Source organism: Chelon labrosus (genome assembly GCF_963514085.1).
Source record: "Chelon labrosus genome assembly, chromosome: 18".
NCBI lineage: Eukaryota > Metazoa > Chordata > Actinopteri > Mugiliformes > Mugilidae > Chelon > Chelon labrosus.
Genome location: NC_140351.1, coordinates 20395164 through 20411260, shown reverse-complemented (window position 1 = coordinate 20411260; position 16097 = coordinate 20395164). Strand labels below are relative to the sequence as shown.

At 45.0% G+C, this 16097-nt stretch overlaps 1 protein-coding gene across 1 annotated transcript in view; it reads left to right on the top strand.

Annotated features, from left to right (window-relative positions):
• Positions 1–11186: 11186 nt before the first annotated feature.
• dok6 (docking protein 6) overlaps positions 11187–16097 on the top strand; it is a 47005-nt gene continuing 42094 nt past the window's right edge. Inside the window, exon 1 of the mRNA XM_084566382.1 lies at positions 11187–11267. Within this exon, the coding sequence (XP_084422508.1) occupies positions 11202–11267 (66 nt within the window). The 5' untranslated portion in view covers positions 11187–11201. The remainder of the gene's footprint in view (positions 11268–16097) is intronic.

The window sequence follows — 16097 nt, the reverse complement described above, 5'->3', positions numbered from 1 at the left end:
TTGTTCCCACTTCAGGTTGAAAGTTTGTTCTGCAATAAAACAACAGAATGACCACAGTTTTTTTTTTATTTTTTATCAGAAATGTGCTTGTGACATTCAAAAGTGTGACTCATCCAGAATGTTTGCAAGACCTTTAAGTATCTGCTTAGCATCCACTGGCACTACATTTGTTTTAATTCTATTAAAATAAAATAAAATCTCTTTCAGAGTAATGTTGGCATTGGATTTTCCTTCTGAGAGTGTTCTCCTCTTAGTGCCCGTCACCGGGGAGCAAAGTTGTCACTCCTCATTTGCAACAACGGAGCAAAAGGGCCGGTCAATAATGGGCTGCAGCGTATCCATGTCCGACAGCGTTATGATGTCCGCAGGGCTGCGGCGGGTCGTGACTCAAGCTGCCCCTGCCTCTTTGTTGTTCCCCTGACAAATGCCACGGAACTTTACAAGATGGGCTGAATGTACAGCTAGTGGCCTGTGTGACACAATGTAAATGCAATCTGGTTAATGCAGTCTTGTTAAATGAATTGTAAGCTGTGGGAATAGTAATTACGTACTTATCTGCATTGGCAAATGTTAGCGCACACAGAGGGATGTACGGGATGTGCAGATGTGTGTGTGTAGAGGACCTTGACTGCGTCAGAAAGGTGGTAATTCAACTGGATGATCATTCTGGAGGATTTAGGATGTAGTTTGCGGTGCTGTAAAACTGGTTTGAATTAAACCCAAAAGTGTTTCTGTTATTTGGCCTAGCTCTTCTAAAAGGGGGCAGTCAAAATAATAGACATGTGTTTCAAACATCCAATACATGCTGTATCGCTCTCCATTATTTTTAAAGGTAAGACTTTGCAAGGCCCCTACATTAGAATGCATCAACCTTAACTAGTGTACCTAATGAACTGGCAAGTGAGTGTATATTGTATTGCAGAGTGCACAATCACTTATTACCATATTACTTGCATTTACTCCCATCTGTGCTTGCTCTCTCTTGCACGCTCAGTGTTTGGATTTAACTTGAACACTTATGAGTGGCGGAGCTCTGCGGGAGAATGGGCCGCGGGCGGAGAGATTGATAGGCGGGCCAGATCCTGTGAGAGAAAAGAGAGGCATATATCAGACAGGTGTCAAAACTCACAGCGGGGTGCGGTGATAGGCGGCGTTCGGGGGCTCTGAAGACCGAGGGGTGGACGGGAGAAAATTGGAGACAGTGGAAAGGGCAGGGAGATAACCTGAAGATTTAGATTTTCCTGACACCTTTATGAGCGTGACATTAGCGCGCCCTCATCTTTTTCTACTTTGTGAAAACGACATAAGATTTAAGTTTCGCAAAATAAAGTTTTGCAGGAGGAGGGTTGGGACACAGCGTGGTGTGCCTTCAAATAATTAAAGACGCGGTGCAACACAATAGCTGATCGTGATAGATTATCGGGTGCTTTCCATCCGAGACCGTCCGTTGGACCCACCAGACAGACGAGGATGCATTAGGAGCACGGTGACAGAGCGACAGCCACGGGCCCATTAGGACCAAGGAGACTGAGTGCCGTGAAGACAGATGGGATGAAAGACAAGCTTGCAGCTAGCAGGGCCTGCATGGTGCCACCAGTGTTTTCAGACTGTCGTTTAAAATAAGGAAGGCCATTAATAACCTCCTCACTGTGCTCTGCTCTGCTGCAGTCTGGCGCTTCTTGCAGAGCTAAATGTGGCACCGCATGGCAGCAGACTGGCAGACTGTGTCAAAGGGAGCGTATACACCTGAGGAGGCAGACAGCTCGAATGTGCTCGCGCATTTGTACGCGGCGTATACATGTTTGCTTAATTGTATTTTTTACTTACCCGCCTGTTTGTTTACTCAGTGTGTTCTTGCGTGCGCCCCACTATAGTTGGATGAGACTCAGATAGCGGGCAGCGCAGTCAGAGGAGCCGTCAGAGCCCAGGTGAAAAGTTATGGTTGCCAGTGGTAATGACTGTGTTCCCTCTCGTCAAACCTTTTCTTTGGCAGATGAACAAAACATAGTATTTGACAGGGAGTGGGCTTTTTTACCCTCACGGTCCAAAAATATTACATGCACATGGCCACGCTGTGAGTGAGTTTTTGCAAAAGATGGAGTGCAGAAAAAATAAGCTTTTCCTGAGTGGCGAGGTGACTCATGTAATTATTGAGTTATTTTAAGCCTTCGTGCTTTTACAACAACCCTCTGACAAATCGTAGACGCTTGATTTATAATAACCATTCATTATGAAGCGGCTCTCGTGTGACCAACCCACACGACTACTTGACTTAAATTGCAGATTGTATGGCACGCGTTCAACTTGATGTTTGCAAATTCTTCTGTGATACCAGATATTCAAATTGATGCTTTCAGTGCGTCAGCTGGGTGAAAATGGACGGCTGGTTGTTGTCTTCAAGCTAGAGCATCATGCAAGGTGCTGAGGAATGAATTCAGCAGCTACACAATGTCAACAGCTCAGACTGGGCCAATGGTGTGGTACCGGGTTAATTGCAGGGCACTTGAACAGATCAAACACTCCCTCCGTCTTCCAATCCAACGCAAATAAAAGAGGTTTTCCACAAGAAAAGCTTCCTTTGTTTGACAGTAACGAAATCAGAGCTTTTGCCGCAGTGAGACTGTATTGGCCATGTACGCTCAGGTGAGTAAACCCAGTCGAGAACATCTGGTGAAGGTGTTCTATACGCATGATGCAAGACATCTACATGTTTACCCGTTAGCTGCTGCGCTGTCTCTCATGGGTTTCCTCTCTCTTGTGCGCTGACGTCGCTGTACGATGATTAACGCACATTCTTCTCACTTCTGTCACGACAAGGCCACGGCTATATTTTTAAATGCTACATTGCCAAGGGGGGAAAAAATGACACATCAGGTGATGTATTGTCAACAATTTGCACACATAAGACACCAACACTGACATTTGTTCCTGTATGAATAAGCGTCAGAGAGTTTTCTACTCCGCATACAGATGTGGGCCACATGTAGGAGTCTTCCTAAAACAAGCACTGCGGAATAGGAAAAGTTGTTCTGACAGTGCCTCTCCAGGAGGGGCTGGCTGCCTCCCAGACTGCACTGCTGTTAGATCTGCTCCTACAAATAAATAGTCTGCATCAAATCTGGCCATAATAAAATACTTCTGAATGTGTCTCCCTTTGAGGATTGTCTTATTTTGTGGACTATTTTTATATGTGCGATTGTGCTGTGCTTCAGAGGATCAATGGTGCGTGGCGGTTTTTACTTTTCCAGGGGATGTTGCTACATGTCAGCAGCTAAATGAGCATCCTGTTTATCCTACAGATGTGGTCCAGTTGAAATTGCATTCATCACAACAACAATATCAATACTTCAGCCCAGGAATGTGGCATCAATCCTCACACACGAAGCCGTGGATAATAGAGGAAGTGGACTCAAAGAACCGTGCCTATCCGAGGCACAATCAGACGACCTCCGCGCAAAACAAACACTTGTCTGCAAAGGGAAGGAAAATAAATGTGCTGGAACAGAGTAAAAGAAGCCTGCTAGTGCAACAAGAACCAGTCTGGAAGGGTACATGTGTTGCAGTTGAGGGTCAAGGCCAAACAATAAGGCCATGGCAGATGGGCAAACGCACGACTTTGCAGTCAGTCATAATATAAGAAAAAGGAAGTGGGAGAATCGTGTGCCAAGACCCAGAGGGCCTAGGGGTAGTGGAATAAGAGCGCAGCATGAAAACTGAGAAAACTCCTGAAAAAAATTCACTTAAACTACATCAAAAGGAATCCTATAATAAGTTTGTTTTCAAGTTTTTTGCACAAGTCAGCAAAAACGGTTCTATTAGTAGCTGCCTGCAACACAGAGAACAGTAGACAGACTTATGAGCAGTAGCGCAGTCCCATATTTATACTGGGATCATGGTCAAGGTGCACAGAGTGCGAATATAAAGACCTGCAACGAATCAGCCAGCGACGATGGGCCACAAAATCTTGGACACGGCTGTCCCCGGACGTCATCGCTGACCTTTCATGTATTTATGGAGGAGGTCTGATTTCCACTCTTTTTCCATGCTCACACACGAGCTGTTGTGAAGCGGGCCGTGGAGGTAAAAGAGTGGCTTTGTGTCGAGCTGGACAGCGAGCGGCGGAGTCGTGTGCTTCTGCCAGTCCCGAAGAAGGGCCCACAAGCCGCGGCCATTGAGGAAAGCACAGGGATCGCCTGTTTTATATTAAATCTGTCAGATTAAATACGGAAGTCAATAACCTGCACCGCTCAAGGTGCACCTTTAGCCAGATCTGCCCCTTGGCTACTACGATGGTCGCTATGTGGAGCAGGACAAAACAACTTTTGCAAAGAAATACATAAATCTGCACTTGGACATGGATGGAGCACAAATAAGATGCATCATAATAAAGAGCAAAGAACAATAAACCACAAAGCAGCTTGCAAATAAGTTTTTGTGCAGATTTGTCACTGTGCAGCAATATAAACTGAATCTGCAATGCACCTTATGTTGTTTACCCATCACCTAATAAAATTATAGCACAAGTAGAGAGAGCTCATTATCATGCACAAGAAACATGAAGACATCTAAACAGCCCTTTCAAAGGACTCCTCGCTCTGCAGACAATATTGCCCTCTACAGGTCATACACATTAGTCACGCTTGCCTGTCTCATTCATTACTATTATTATTATTTTTTTTAGTAAGGGAGGTTGTGATGATTTAAAAAGACTCCGCTTGAGGTGATGAATGTATAATTACTCAGTGTTTACAAAGCTCGTGGACCGGGGCGGCGCGGCGAGGATGATGGCGAAGGCGATCCGACCTGAAGGCCCTGAATCTCTCTGACACAAGCATCTGTCCTGCTTGAGTGTCCTCCAGCAGCGGGGAAAAAAATAAAAATAACGTGTGGTGTGGTGCTTTGCAGATGACCTTTGACCTTACCGTGAAGGGTACGGCTAATGAAGACAGTGATTGGATTAACAGATCCCAAATGGAAGTTAAAAGAGGTGACAAAGAGTGAGATGCTGTTGTAGTATAACTTTTAATTAAAGGATGAAAAACAGTCAAGGCTGATCAGAATAACAACTAACAACTAATATATATCTATCTATATATGTAGATATATATTAATATACATATATAGTCCAGGAACGTGATGTGCTGTAATTCATCAGGAGCCTCTTAGTGTGGAAGACAATTAAAATGAATGAGGTGGTCGCATGAAGGACCTGATCAGTGATCCGAGACTGGCCACTCCTTCACACAGAAAGCTGATGAATTCTGATTCTGGCCTCCAAATTAGCTGTCCAACTAAAAAAAAAAAAAAAAAGAAGAAAGAGAAGCGAAGAAGGCAAAACTGACATCTAATCACTCTTGCGGGAGTGGACTGCAGCACCTATTCGACTCTTCTGCTTTCCGTGGGGAGCTGAGTGTGATGAACTGTGGATTCATCCTCCCCCGGATGTTTTCTTTGAGAAAAGCCACGGCGAGAGAAATTCTCCAGAGATCCAGCCTGGGGATCAGGCTCACCGCGACACAAGATGGACCCCAATTTAGGACACAAAGACTGGGTCAAACCAGCGGGAGGTATAGCCTTTCTTTCCTCTAGAGTGAGCCATTCCTTTTTTCTATTCATGCATCCATGCCCTTGCCTCTCTTCTTCCTATTTTCGTATTCTCCCCTCTGCTTCATCCTCGCGTCCCTTTCTTCACTTCACTTTGATCACCCGGTGTGTTTTTTGTTCATCCCTTGCCATTAACATAATGATCGTTAGTGTACCTGCAGAGTTTACCTAAAAAAAGTTTATTTTCTGACTAATGCACTCATTTACAATTATAAACCCTCGCCGGATGCAAATTTCCTTTTTAGATGGCTGGAATTTCAAACGAATCTGCTAAATCACCTTGCAAAAATGAGTCTGCAAATTAAATCTTCTCCTCAGCTCTTCTGGTGAATTTTTTTTTTTGGTTAACCTTGGCAGTGCAGGGGGACTCTGACTCACTCCAATACTCATCTGCGACTGAAGGAAAAGGACCCTCTCGATTCGCGATTCACCTTCTGGAGAAGGACAGAGAGGCCCTCCAACCACTTTTACCTCCGTTATGGAGTAAATCACAAACATGTCATGGCTTGATCCTCTGGGACTACACATAACCTTTGCTGTCCTATGCTGTGCGACAAACCAGCGCCCTCCTCGCATGGCCAAGGACCCGCTGAGCTCAGAACATCCAACATCTCTTATTCTGAAGGATTATTTTTTCTATCTCTCTTTCTCCTTCCCTCACTCGCTTTTCTCCTCCAGGCATTGACATTTAATCAAACCCAAATCCCATTGTGCCTATTAACATATCAGGCTGATACGAGTTGCTGTAAAAAGCTTGAGCACAGGAACCCGGAGCAGAACATTACCATAACTCTGCCAGTGTGATGTCTATTTTCTCTCCTCCGCCTACATGGAAAAACGCTTACCTGGCAAGCGTAGGGGAGCGTTTCTCTCCCACTCTTCCACTCATTCACCCTCTGCTTATCTTTTTAGAACGTGTTAATTATTTAGCTGTTTGCGCTCGCGATTGTTTGCCAAGTAACACTGAGACACACTAAGCATTTAAGGAGGTTTTAATATTTCACCAGACCATCAAAAGCATCCTTACTTTCCCGTCTCGGCGGTGACTGAATAAACAATTCGGGGTATTATGATTATTTTTTTTTTAGGAGTGCTCAGTGCTTTAATGGATGGTGTTGTTTCTCTGAAAGCAGCTCAGTCTTCCCTCGTATTAATCATCACAGACGCGAAGGGACCCGGGTACGTGATGCGAAACGTGTATGAAAAATGGTGACGATCACCAGGTCAGGATAAGTTGCCATTTTTTATTTATTTTTTCTTTCCAGTCAAGAGTCGTTTTTTCACAGCTCAGCAAATATTGGCCGCGCTGCTCGTGACCTTGGTGAAGGTCTTTCTGCTCTTGAGCGAGCCTCAAAACATCTGACCCCATTGGCAGCCGTTCATGTATGTCAGGGCCATATGTTGGTTCGTGTGGCAGCCGGCACGCTGAGCATGCAGCCTCTCTACCTGAGACCCACACGGGGCCAAACAGGCTGCTGGTCTTGTATCGGGGCAGCCAATTACTTCCCCAAAACGAGGCCAGTCCTTGATAATGAGAGCGCAATATTTAGTGGGATGAAAAGAAATTGTTGCTGTCAGCATTGTTTTCTTAGAGAGAGGATGACACGGCAGCCGGAACGGAACAGGGCCGTGTTGTACAAAGAGGATTATGAAGACAAAACAGCTCTGACAAGTCTGAAATTTGAGGACACATCCGGGGAGATGCGAAGACTATCAAAGTGGAGCTGTTCGGCGGAGGGGTGGCACTTCGCTGTTCGGCGCGCCCTTGTGAACGCGGCGAACGCGACGCAAAATACAGAGTTTTTGCCTCTGGACTCAAAGGCTTGACACTTGACAGAATAGAGCTACTGAAAGTGGCAGCCATGAGTGCAGCGCTGAACAAAGCCTCACCCTCAGCGGAGGATGCTTTCTTGGTGTGATACACGACAAATAAATAAATTAGCAACAGGATAATTGTGCAGACACACAAAAGACAGGCTGCACTGCAACATTTGTGTCCTCATTTAGAAAATGAAATCTGTCCCAGTTTCACTTTTAGTCTGAAAAGGGTTAAACAAAGGAAGTAAAATACATTTTTTATGTATATATATAAAGTTTATATAACTGTGTTACATAAGCTATCTCTCTTCTTCACATGTTAAACAACATAAGTAATTTCAGCCCTTCATATCAATGTACCTGAGCCATCTGCTGTGTAATACCAAGGATTTTACTCTCTGCAATTGCACCACCCGAGCTACGCCTCTTACTACATCCCCGATCAGGATTATAGCTTTGGCAAGGATCAAAATCTGCTTCTGTGCTTTTTATTTTTTATTTTTTTTTGCTTTTTTTTTTTGCGATTGCCAGTCTGTTGCAGTAGGCTTAATACGGTCTGGTTTGTTTACAACGCACTTGATCCTATAATAGAGCACCGGACTATCTGGTTTTATTATTCACCAAATCAAACAACACCAATTTCAGAGCCACCCGAATTGATAATGACTAAACACAGTGGCGGCGCACTGGCAGCCTCACAGTGTATTTGCTTATTAGCGGAGCTGTCTGGTGAAAAATATGGAAATGATATTCACACTCAGACAGGTAATAACCAAAAGGCAAGGGACGAAGTGTGTTTGCCAATTAGTCCGAACACAAGCTCTGTTGTATATTTGCATATTTTCTTTGAACATATTGTTGAAGGGCTCCAGCCTGGAGTTACAGGCTCCAGTCCTGTAACAGGACAAGTAGTTACAGAAGATGAATGAATGAATGAATATTGTTGAAGTAGGGGTTAAGGTTATTTTAAAAGTTAGATCAGAATTCACTGAACAAGTAGTCCTACTAATTATATTATTATCAATGTAATCATCAAGGAGAGCATCTTGACCAATGTAGTGTTTAAAATAATGAATGAATGAACCAAACTTAACTAAACTAAACTTCTTATTAAGATCAAGAACACAGAAACAGTCGAAACCTAACATAAACAATACAATAAAACACAAATCTTTTCATTTTTAGTATTAGTCTGCAGATCTTTTTTTTTTTTTTTTTTTGCAATTAATCAACCAAACTCCAGGAAAATGCTGCTTTAGTGTGATCAGCTGCTCAAAACTCAGGTGAGAGGATGGACCTCATAGAAGCTAGTAGCAGCAATACTTGATGATAATACCCTGAATATTAATTGATTATTAAGTTAGGTGCAACTGTTATTTTTTTGTCATTCCACTAATCTTTTAACAAAGTTTCAGATTTAGAGAAATGATAGAGAGAAATAAAACAGAACATTAGATAAGATAATCCTTATCCCACAGTGGGGAGATTTGCAGTGCTGCAGCAGAAGGACAGTGCACGCAAGAGATAGAAAAGTAGAGAACATGAAAACTACTACTAAGATTAAAAACTACAATAATGCATTCTGGCAGATTTTCTTGTCTATCACGCCTGTATTTCCTGTATCCCGGTTTTGATGTACCTTTAAAGTGCTTCCTTTGGATCCAGGGTTGCTGGGTTATGAAGACTGTTGGCAGGGAAAGGGTACTGATATGACTCGAAAGCTCACATTTCTGTGAGCTGTTCTTCATTCATTCATTCATTCATTTTCCATCCGCTTATCCGAGGTCAGATCTGTTGCGGTGGCAACGGGCTGAGTAAGGAACTCCAGGCGTCCCTGTCCCCAGCAACACATTCCAGCTTGGAGGTGCTGATGGTCATTGCAGCCAAGTTCCCACCCACCGTCCCAATGCATGCTGGAGGTCACGGCTTGATGCAGGCAACAGAACCACATCATCTGCAAAAAGCAGGGATGCAATTCTGAGGCTCCCATACCGGACCCCCTGCTCACCCTGGCTGCGCCTTCAGATCCTGTCCATGAATACCATGAACAGGACTGGGGACAAGGGACAGCCTTGGCGGAGTCTAAAACCACTGGAAACGACTTTATGCCAAGGATACGGACACAGCTCTCTCTTTGGTTATACAGAGACCGGATGGCTCATAACACCCCATACTCCCTCACTACCCCCCACAAAGTTCTGTGGGGAACACGGTCGTAGGCCTTCTCCAAGTCCACAAAACACATGTAGACTGGATTGTCAAACTCCCATGACCTCCTAAGCAGCTCTGCAAGGGTAACGAGCTGGTCAATTGTTCCACGACCAGGACAGAATCACATTGCTCCTCCTGAATCCAAAGTTCAACTATTGGTCGGACTCTCCTTTCCCCGATAGGTGAAGCACACCCTCCGGTTCCCTTTTTTAAAAATGGGTACCACCACACCTGTCTGACACTCCACAGGTACTGTCCCAGACCTCCATGCAACATTGAATAGGCGGATCAACCAAGACAGCCCAACAATATCCAGCGCCTTTAGCATCTCAGGGCGAATCTCGTCTGGCGTTCCGGTGTGACCAGCACCTCCTCAGCACAGATGGGGAACTTCTTAACTACCGTCTTAACTACCTCAGTGACCTCTGCCAAGGATATGGATAAGACTTTGTCCGAGTTCTCGGACTCTGCCTCGTTCGAGTTGAGCTAGTTGTTCCCAGTTCACTCTCACTACCCGTTTGGGTTTCCCAGGTCTGACCGGCAGCCTTCCCCACCACATGATCCAGGTGGTGATCAGGTGGTAGCTCTGGTACCAAGTACACTTGTGAGCCACCTTATGCTCAAGCATGTTATGGACAATCCGTGACCGGCCCAGACGTCCAACAAAAAATCACCGCTTGTGTTAAGATCAGGAAGGCCGTTCCTCCCAATCACTCTCCTCCAAGTTACTCCATCATTGCCCACATGGGCGTTGAAATCTCCCAGAAGAACTACCAGCGTAGTGAAGTTCCACGTGCTTAGAACCAATCTGCGTCACCAGGTCACCTGCCCAGCTCACATCGTACCCGATCCCGATGCCTCTGGCAACAGATTGTTTACTTCTGTCTTTTGCGTGACTGCCCAGATCAGATCTTAATGCAAGGTCTGAACGGGACACACACTACACATTTGATTGGCTGCACATTTGATTAATACACTACAAAACATGCACTTTATTTAAGAAATGTAAGTGTGGTCTCCACATTTTGCCCCTCCTTGCTCCCTCTTTTCCACTTGTTCTCTGGAGGATTGTAGTTGTCACTGCAGCTCCATAGCTCTTTGTAGAAATGTAACGATGGCAAATAATAATAAAAAAAAAGAAAGAAAATGGAGGAATAAGAAATAAGTCCGAATACATTTTTTGAATGAAGTGGTGGGTTCTGATTTGAAAACAAAATAAAAAGTGGCGCCCTCCACCTCCACCTCCTCCCCGTCAGATATCCCCCACCCCTCCTCTGTGGCGGGGATGGTGTGGTCCAGGAAGCGCGCCTCCGCTCCCTCCGCTCTCCTCTCCGGCAGGAGGAGTGAATCAGCTGACGAATGGTATCTCCCTCCTCTCCCGGATGGATCGCGCCGCTGAAGCCGGCCAGCCTGAGCGCTAGCTGACACCGGAGCAGGCTGTGCGCACCGCTCGCTCTCCTCCTGCGGGACGAACCGAGCCTCGAGTGAAAGCCACCCGGGAAGAGCCTACTTTATTTCATCTCCCCCTCCATTTATTCCGGACTGGAAGCCGCCCGCTTCCCCTCAGCATGGCTTCCAACTTCAACGACATAGTCAAGCAGGGATACGTGAGGATACGGAGTAAGAAACTGGGGGTGAGTACTGTTGCACTTGCTGCCTGTCGTCGGCGGCGGAGGAGGAGGAGGAGGAGGAGAAGCGGAAAGAGGAGGTGGCGGTGTAGGAGGATGAGGAAGATGATGATGATCGGGAGGAGGGGTGGAGGGGTTCCAGTTGTTTGCATTGAAGGGCAGCTGGATTAAGAAAGAGGCTTTAATTGCTCCATAGGCAGCCGTCCTGCTGCGAGCGTTTCAAGAGGAAAAAACAGATTAGAGCAGCACCAGCAGCGGCCAAGTTCCACTCTGCTTGGTGCTCAAAGACTTCTGAGATGTTGTGGAAGTCTGGATGACTGACAACTGCTGTCATGTGCTTGTAAATCATAGCCTGCCTTTGTTTCCAGTCTCTGCGGCATGAAACTCTTTGAGAAAGTTTGGATGTAAATCCAAAATATACGTTGCAGATTTCATTCCATAACTGTATTTTTAAAAGAGAAAAGAAGGCAAACTACCTTCAAGAGATAGAGGTCTTACGCTAAAACCACCGATCATCTGTTAAAGTATTAGGACAAACGTTACTGAGCCTTTTGTCATGGTGCAAATTCACACTGACTGTCATTCATTCAACCCAGCCTCACTGTACCTCAGCTCTGTTTCAGCCTCAATCAATTATCACCAGTTTCCTCACCTACGTCCAGCTGATCCGGTGTGGCCAGCACCTCCTCAGCACCTTGATAATGACTATTCACTGAGATACAGCAGCGAGAAAAAGAAAAAAAAAAGAAAAACGCCCAGACTGCTTAAACTAAATCAGTGATATATGTTCAATTATGAGCGTCTTATTGTCTGACTCATAAAGCCATCTGCTTTTGTTCATACTTCCAGCTCATTACGCGAGCAGAGCGGGCACACTCCCTCTCCTCTGATGAAGGGTGATGACGGGGGCTAATGATGTCTGCCTCCTCACATCATCACCTGGCTTCATCAGCAGTGTTCCTCCATTGTTCCGCTATCGAGGATATCTGTCGTTACACCTCGAGAGTAGCGGTTTACGACCTGTAAAGGACTAGAACAAATCAAAGTGCAGGACAAAGGCAAGTTAGCTTGATCGTATGTGGTTTATTTACTCCTCGCATATGCTGGGAGCTTCAAAGAATGTGTGAATCCTGTGACTTTGCAAAGCAAGCGAGGACGCACGCTGCGTTGGCTGAGGTATGGATGCCCTATCGCTGCCAGCTCCGCGTCTCATCCTGCTGTTTGTGGAGAAAAAACTGTTTGTGTCCTGATCGCCCACTCCCTCAGCCCTCCACCGCTCGCTGCTGTTTCATCATAGAAAAGTCCTGCTGTGATAGCCTTGGAGGACTCCAGTGTGGGTAGAGAGCGCATATTTATCCGTCCATGCCATGGTTAGTTTTTTCCAGGACATTTCTTATTCTGAATTAGGCAGAGCAGAACAACAAGGCTGAGCAGGATCAGGCGTATGTGTGCCCGATTCAACAGGAACTGATACATCTCTGTGATTCTTCTTCTTTTTTTTTCTGAGCTGGAAATCATCATTAGTGTTGAATGGCTTCATTTCAAGTGTGTGACAGGCGAAAACACACTTACGCGTAGGCAGAGTGGAAAGACACACATCTGGGTGGCGGAGTGATTCACAGTAATCGAAACAAGTGTTATTTTGCAGCCCATTTGCACCACGGACGCAAACATCTCGTCAGCCTCTTTTTATTTCCGTGCTAATTTCTTCCTCTTATCGATGACTCAACAGCTCAGTGGTGTTTACGGCTGCGAAGCGAGACTTGGGGCATCATTATCCTCTGTGATTCAGACGAGAAGAGTAACTGAATACACTCATATTCGGTGACATAGGCGGGGAGATGGACTCCTTGGCTTCTTAGGATTCCAGATCAATAAACTGTAGGTAAAACTGCAACACAAACGTCCTTCCGGTGACCCATCCCGTCGCTGTGGTCCCATTTGAAACGTTTCGACATATCTGAAATGCAACCTGAGTTAAATTTCTTACATTAAAAATCCATTTCTCTGTACCTTCCTTTGATTATTCTCATAGTTTTTCTTAAAATCCATATTTTACTCTCAGATTCTTCCCTGATCTATCGAAAAATAGAAAACAAATGTCCATATCCAGTTCCCAGACTTTAATATCCTTATTTTATTTGAACAAAATTGCCCAAACTCACAGTTAAACAGCTTATTATCATAAAAGCTATAGGAAAACTGCAGTCTTCACTTTGGAAATCAAAAGTGGTGCAGATACATTCTTAATCTCATCATATGTAAATTCAAGTTTTTGAGAAGTAAATGCAAACAGAGGTTTGACAGTGTTGCTGAAATCAAAGACCGTATCGAGAACTTTTCGATTAAAGAATGAAGAAATAAGACCACAAAACTGACCGGAGGCTTGATGCAAGTTTCTGACAGCTTTTCATGCTCTTTGCTCCAGATAGATTTTGCTCTCGTCTGAAAGAGTGTGGAGGTCTGATGCCTGTCACAGCAGCTGAATTCCGTGTGAACTATCTCCGCTCAGCTGGAGTTTTAGGCCAGAAGGGTCTTGGCGTTTTTTCTTCCTCGTGTGATGCCTGTTTAAAATATATATTTGTCTAAAGGTCTCTCAAATATCACGTATCAAGACTTTGCATCACAGTTGACCTTCTAATGCTCCCCCATTGGTCTCTATTGTGATGCTGTGCCATTTAAAAAGTCCCATTATTTTTATTAGAAAGTGGTACAGTCCAACGGTTCTCCTTATTCGATATGTATTAAAGTGGCCGTGGCAAACAGCTCCGGCTGAACTCATCAGCATCACTCACTATGAATGGCTCATTTCCAAACCCCGTCATGTGTGAAGGTTGAGGCCACGAGGTCAGTCTTCAGAGTGATCAAAATTACCGGCCGGGGCACTTTCTCCTGTTTTTTTTTTTTTTCTTTTTTGGGAGGTGGGGGGGGCGTTTGTTTTTCCTACCAACTATTTCCCACATTAGCCATGCTCTCTGTCTTCGTGCTAGCCGAGGAGACGACGGCGGTGGCGCGCTGTTGAATGCGCAAGAAGTCTCTCCTTTCTTGTTTCACATTCGCCAACTCTTCCTCACCTCTAAACCCATTCTCTCACCTCTCGTCCCCCAGCAACTCACCTCTGCTCCCCGCACGTAACAGCGCCGCTCTCATCTCCTCTCCCCTGTTTTATCTCCCTTCCTCGTCTCTTCCCCTTTATCTGCCGATCTCCCTCACCTTACCTCCCCCTCTTCTCTCTCACCTTTCTCTCCTTCGCTGGTTTGTAGACAGCTGCGGGACCGAGCACAAAAGCATCCTATTCATCACCCCACGCTGCACCCTCCATAACCCCAACAGGCTATTCCCCCTGACACAGTGGAAAGGCACACACACACACAAATTGGCTTGGTTCAGCATTGAAGAATTGGCACACACATGCGCCGACAAACAAGTAAACAATCTGCTGCCAGAGAACAGTGTGTGGATTCTCAATTAATTTTAATCCCGTGGCTTTGTACCATACAGTATTTTTTTTTTGTTGCGACATGAAGACAAACTAAAGAGCCAAAGACAAAAGAAGTGTCTCTGAGCAAGGAAAACAGCGGCAGCAACGCAGGTTCTTTGTAGCCTTTCACCAAAAATGACTGATGCTATCAGAGGGATGGACTCCCCTTGAAAGGCTGAATAACATGACCTTTGAGAATTTTGTGTGTCAGTCTCAGCCCAGGTACATGTTTCCCAGGTTTAGGTTCGCCGTGGTAAATAGAAAAGGTCAGCTGCTGAATATTTTCTCTACGCCTGTCCAACTTTTCTTGGAGCCCTAGCAAAAAAAAAAAAAAAAAAAGGTCAATTTAGGTTTGTTGCAGGACAGGACGTGTGCCATTTTCTCTATTCGCCAACGTATTTTGACACTTCAGAGGAGCTGTAGATCAGATATTGTCTCACAGGTGGGTTTGTAATATTTTAAGAAGACACACACCTCTTCACACATAGACTTCCCACATGAATAGGCTCTTGTTAAAATAGAATTTCTCACCACAGAAGCAGTGGAATATTTTTACATTAACAAAAACACATCGCAATTTTACTTACAAACTACCGCTGCAACGATGTGACAATTACCTCAGTTACGTCAATTTGTGTGACGGCTTGTGTGGCGGCTTGTGTGGCGGCTTGTGTGGCGGCTTGTGTTACGGCGGCTCCTGCTGCCCCGCGTTCTGGAAAGTGACAGAAAAGGCCCAAACCCAATCATCAGATGTCTGGGAGTACTTTGAACAGAGACTCAATGAGATGCACGCTTTGTAAAAAGTGAACCTACCACAGCAGCACAATCACTGTGTGTGACCATGCCAACAGAGAAGATCTGCTAGCAGATTAATGGTAGATGGTTAATGGTTGTCATTCGGTGGTAAGTCAAACTACAGAATAATGGACTACTCAGAAAATAATCAATACATTAGTCAATTGAAAAAGTAATCCTGTGCAGCATCCCTATGTAAACTTAAAGCGAGAGATGGTTTCCCATGCTTAAAGTTCATCAGCATCAGATAAATCCCTCCATATTTTGCAGCAATGACTAGCAATGATTGCAGGTAGAGAGGGAGGAAATTGTTGCGAAGAAGATAGAGAACGGTACAAGAGCTGGGAGAATGAGGGAGCCTATTATGGAGAAATGAGGGTTACAATTGTAACCATGGTTCTATGAATTTACTGTCTCTGGTGTTCAGCAAGGTGTGGCCAAGAAATGTTTCTGAGAGTCCAGATAAACAAAAAAAAAATCTGCGCTCAGAGGAAGGGTTGCAGTCCAAAAAAGGAAGTGAGGACAAACACAAATGAGTCTGCTGTCAGTGCTGCTTTGTG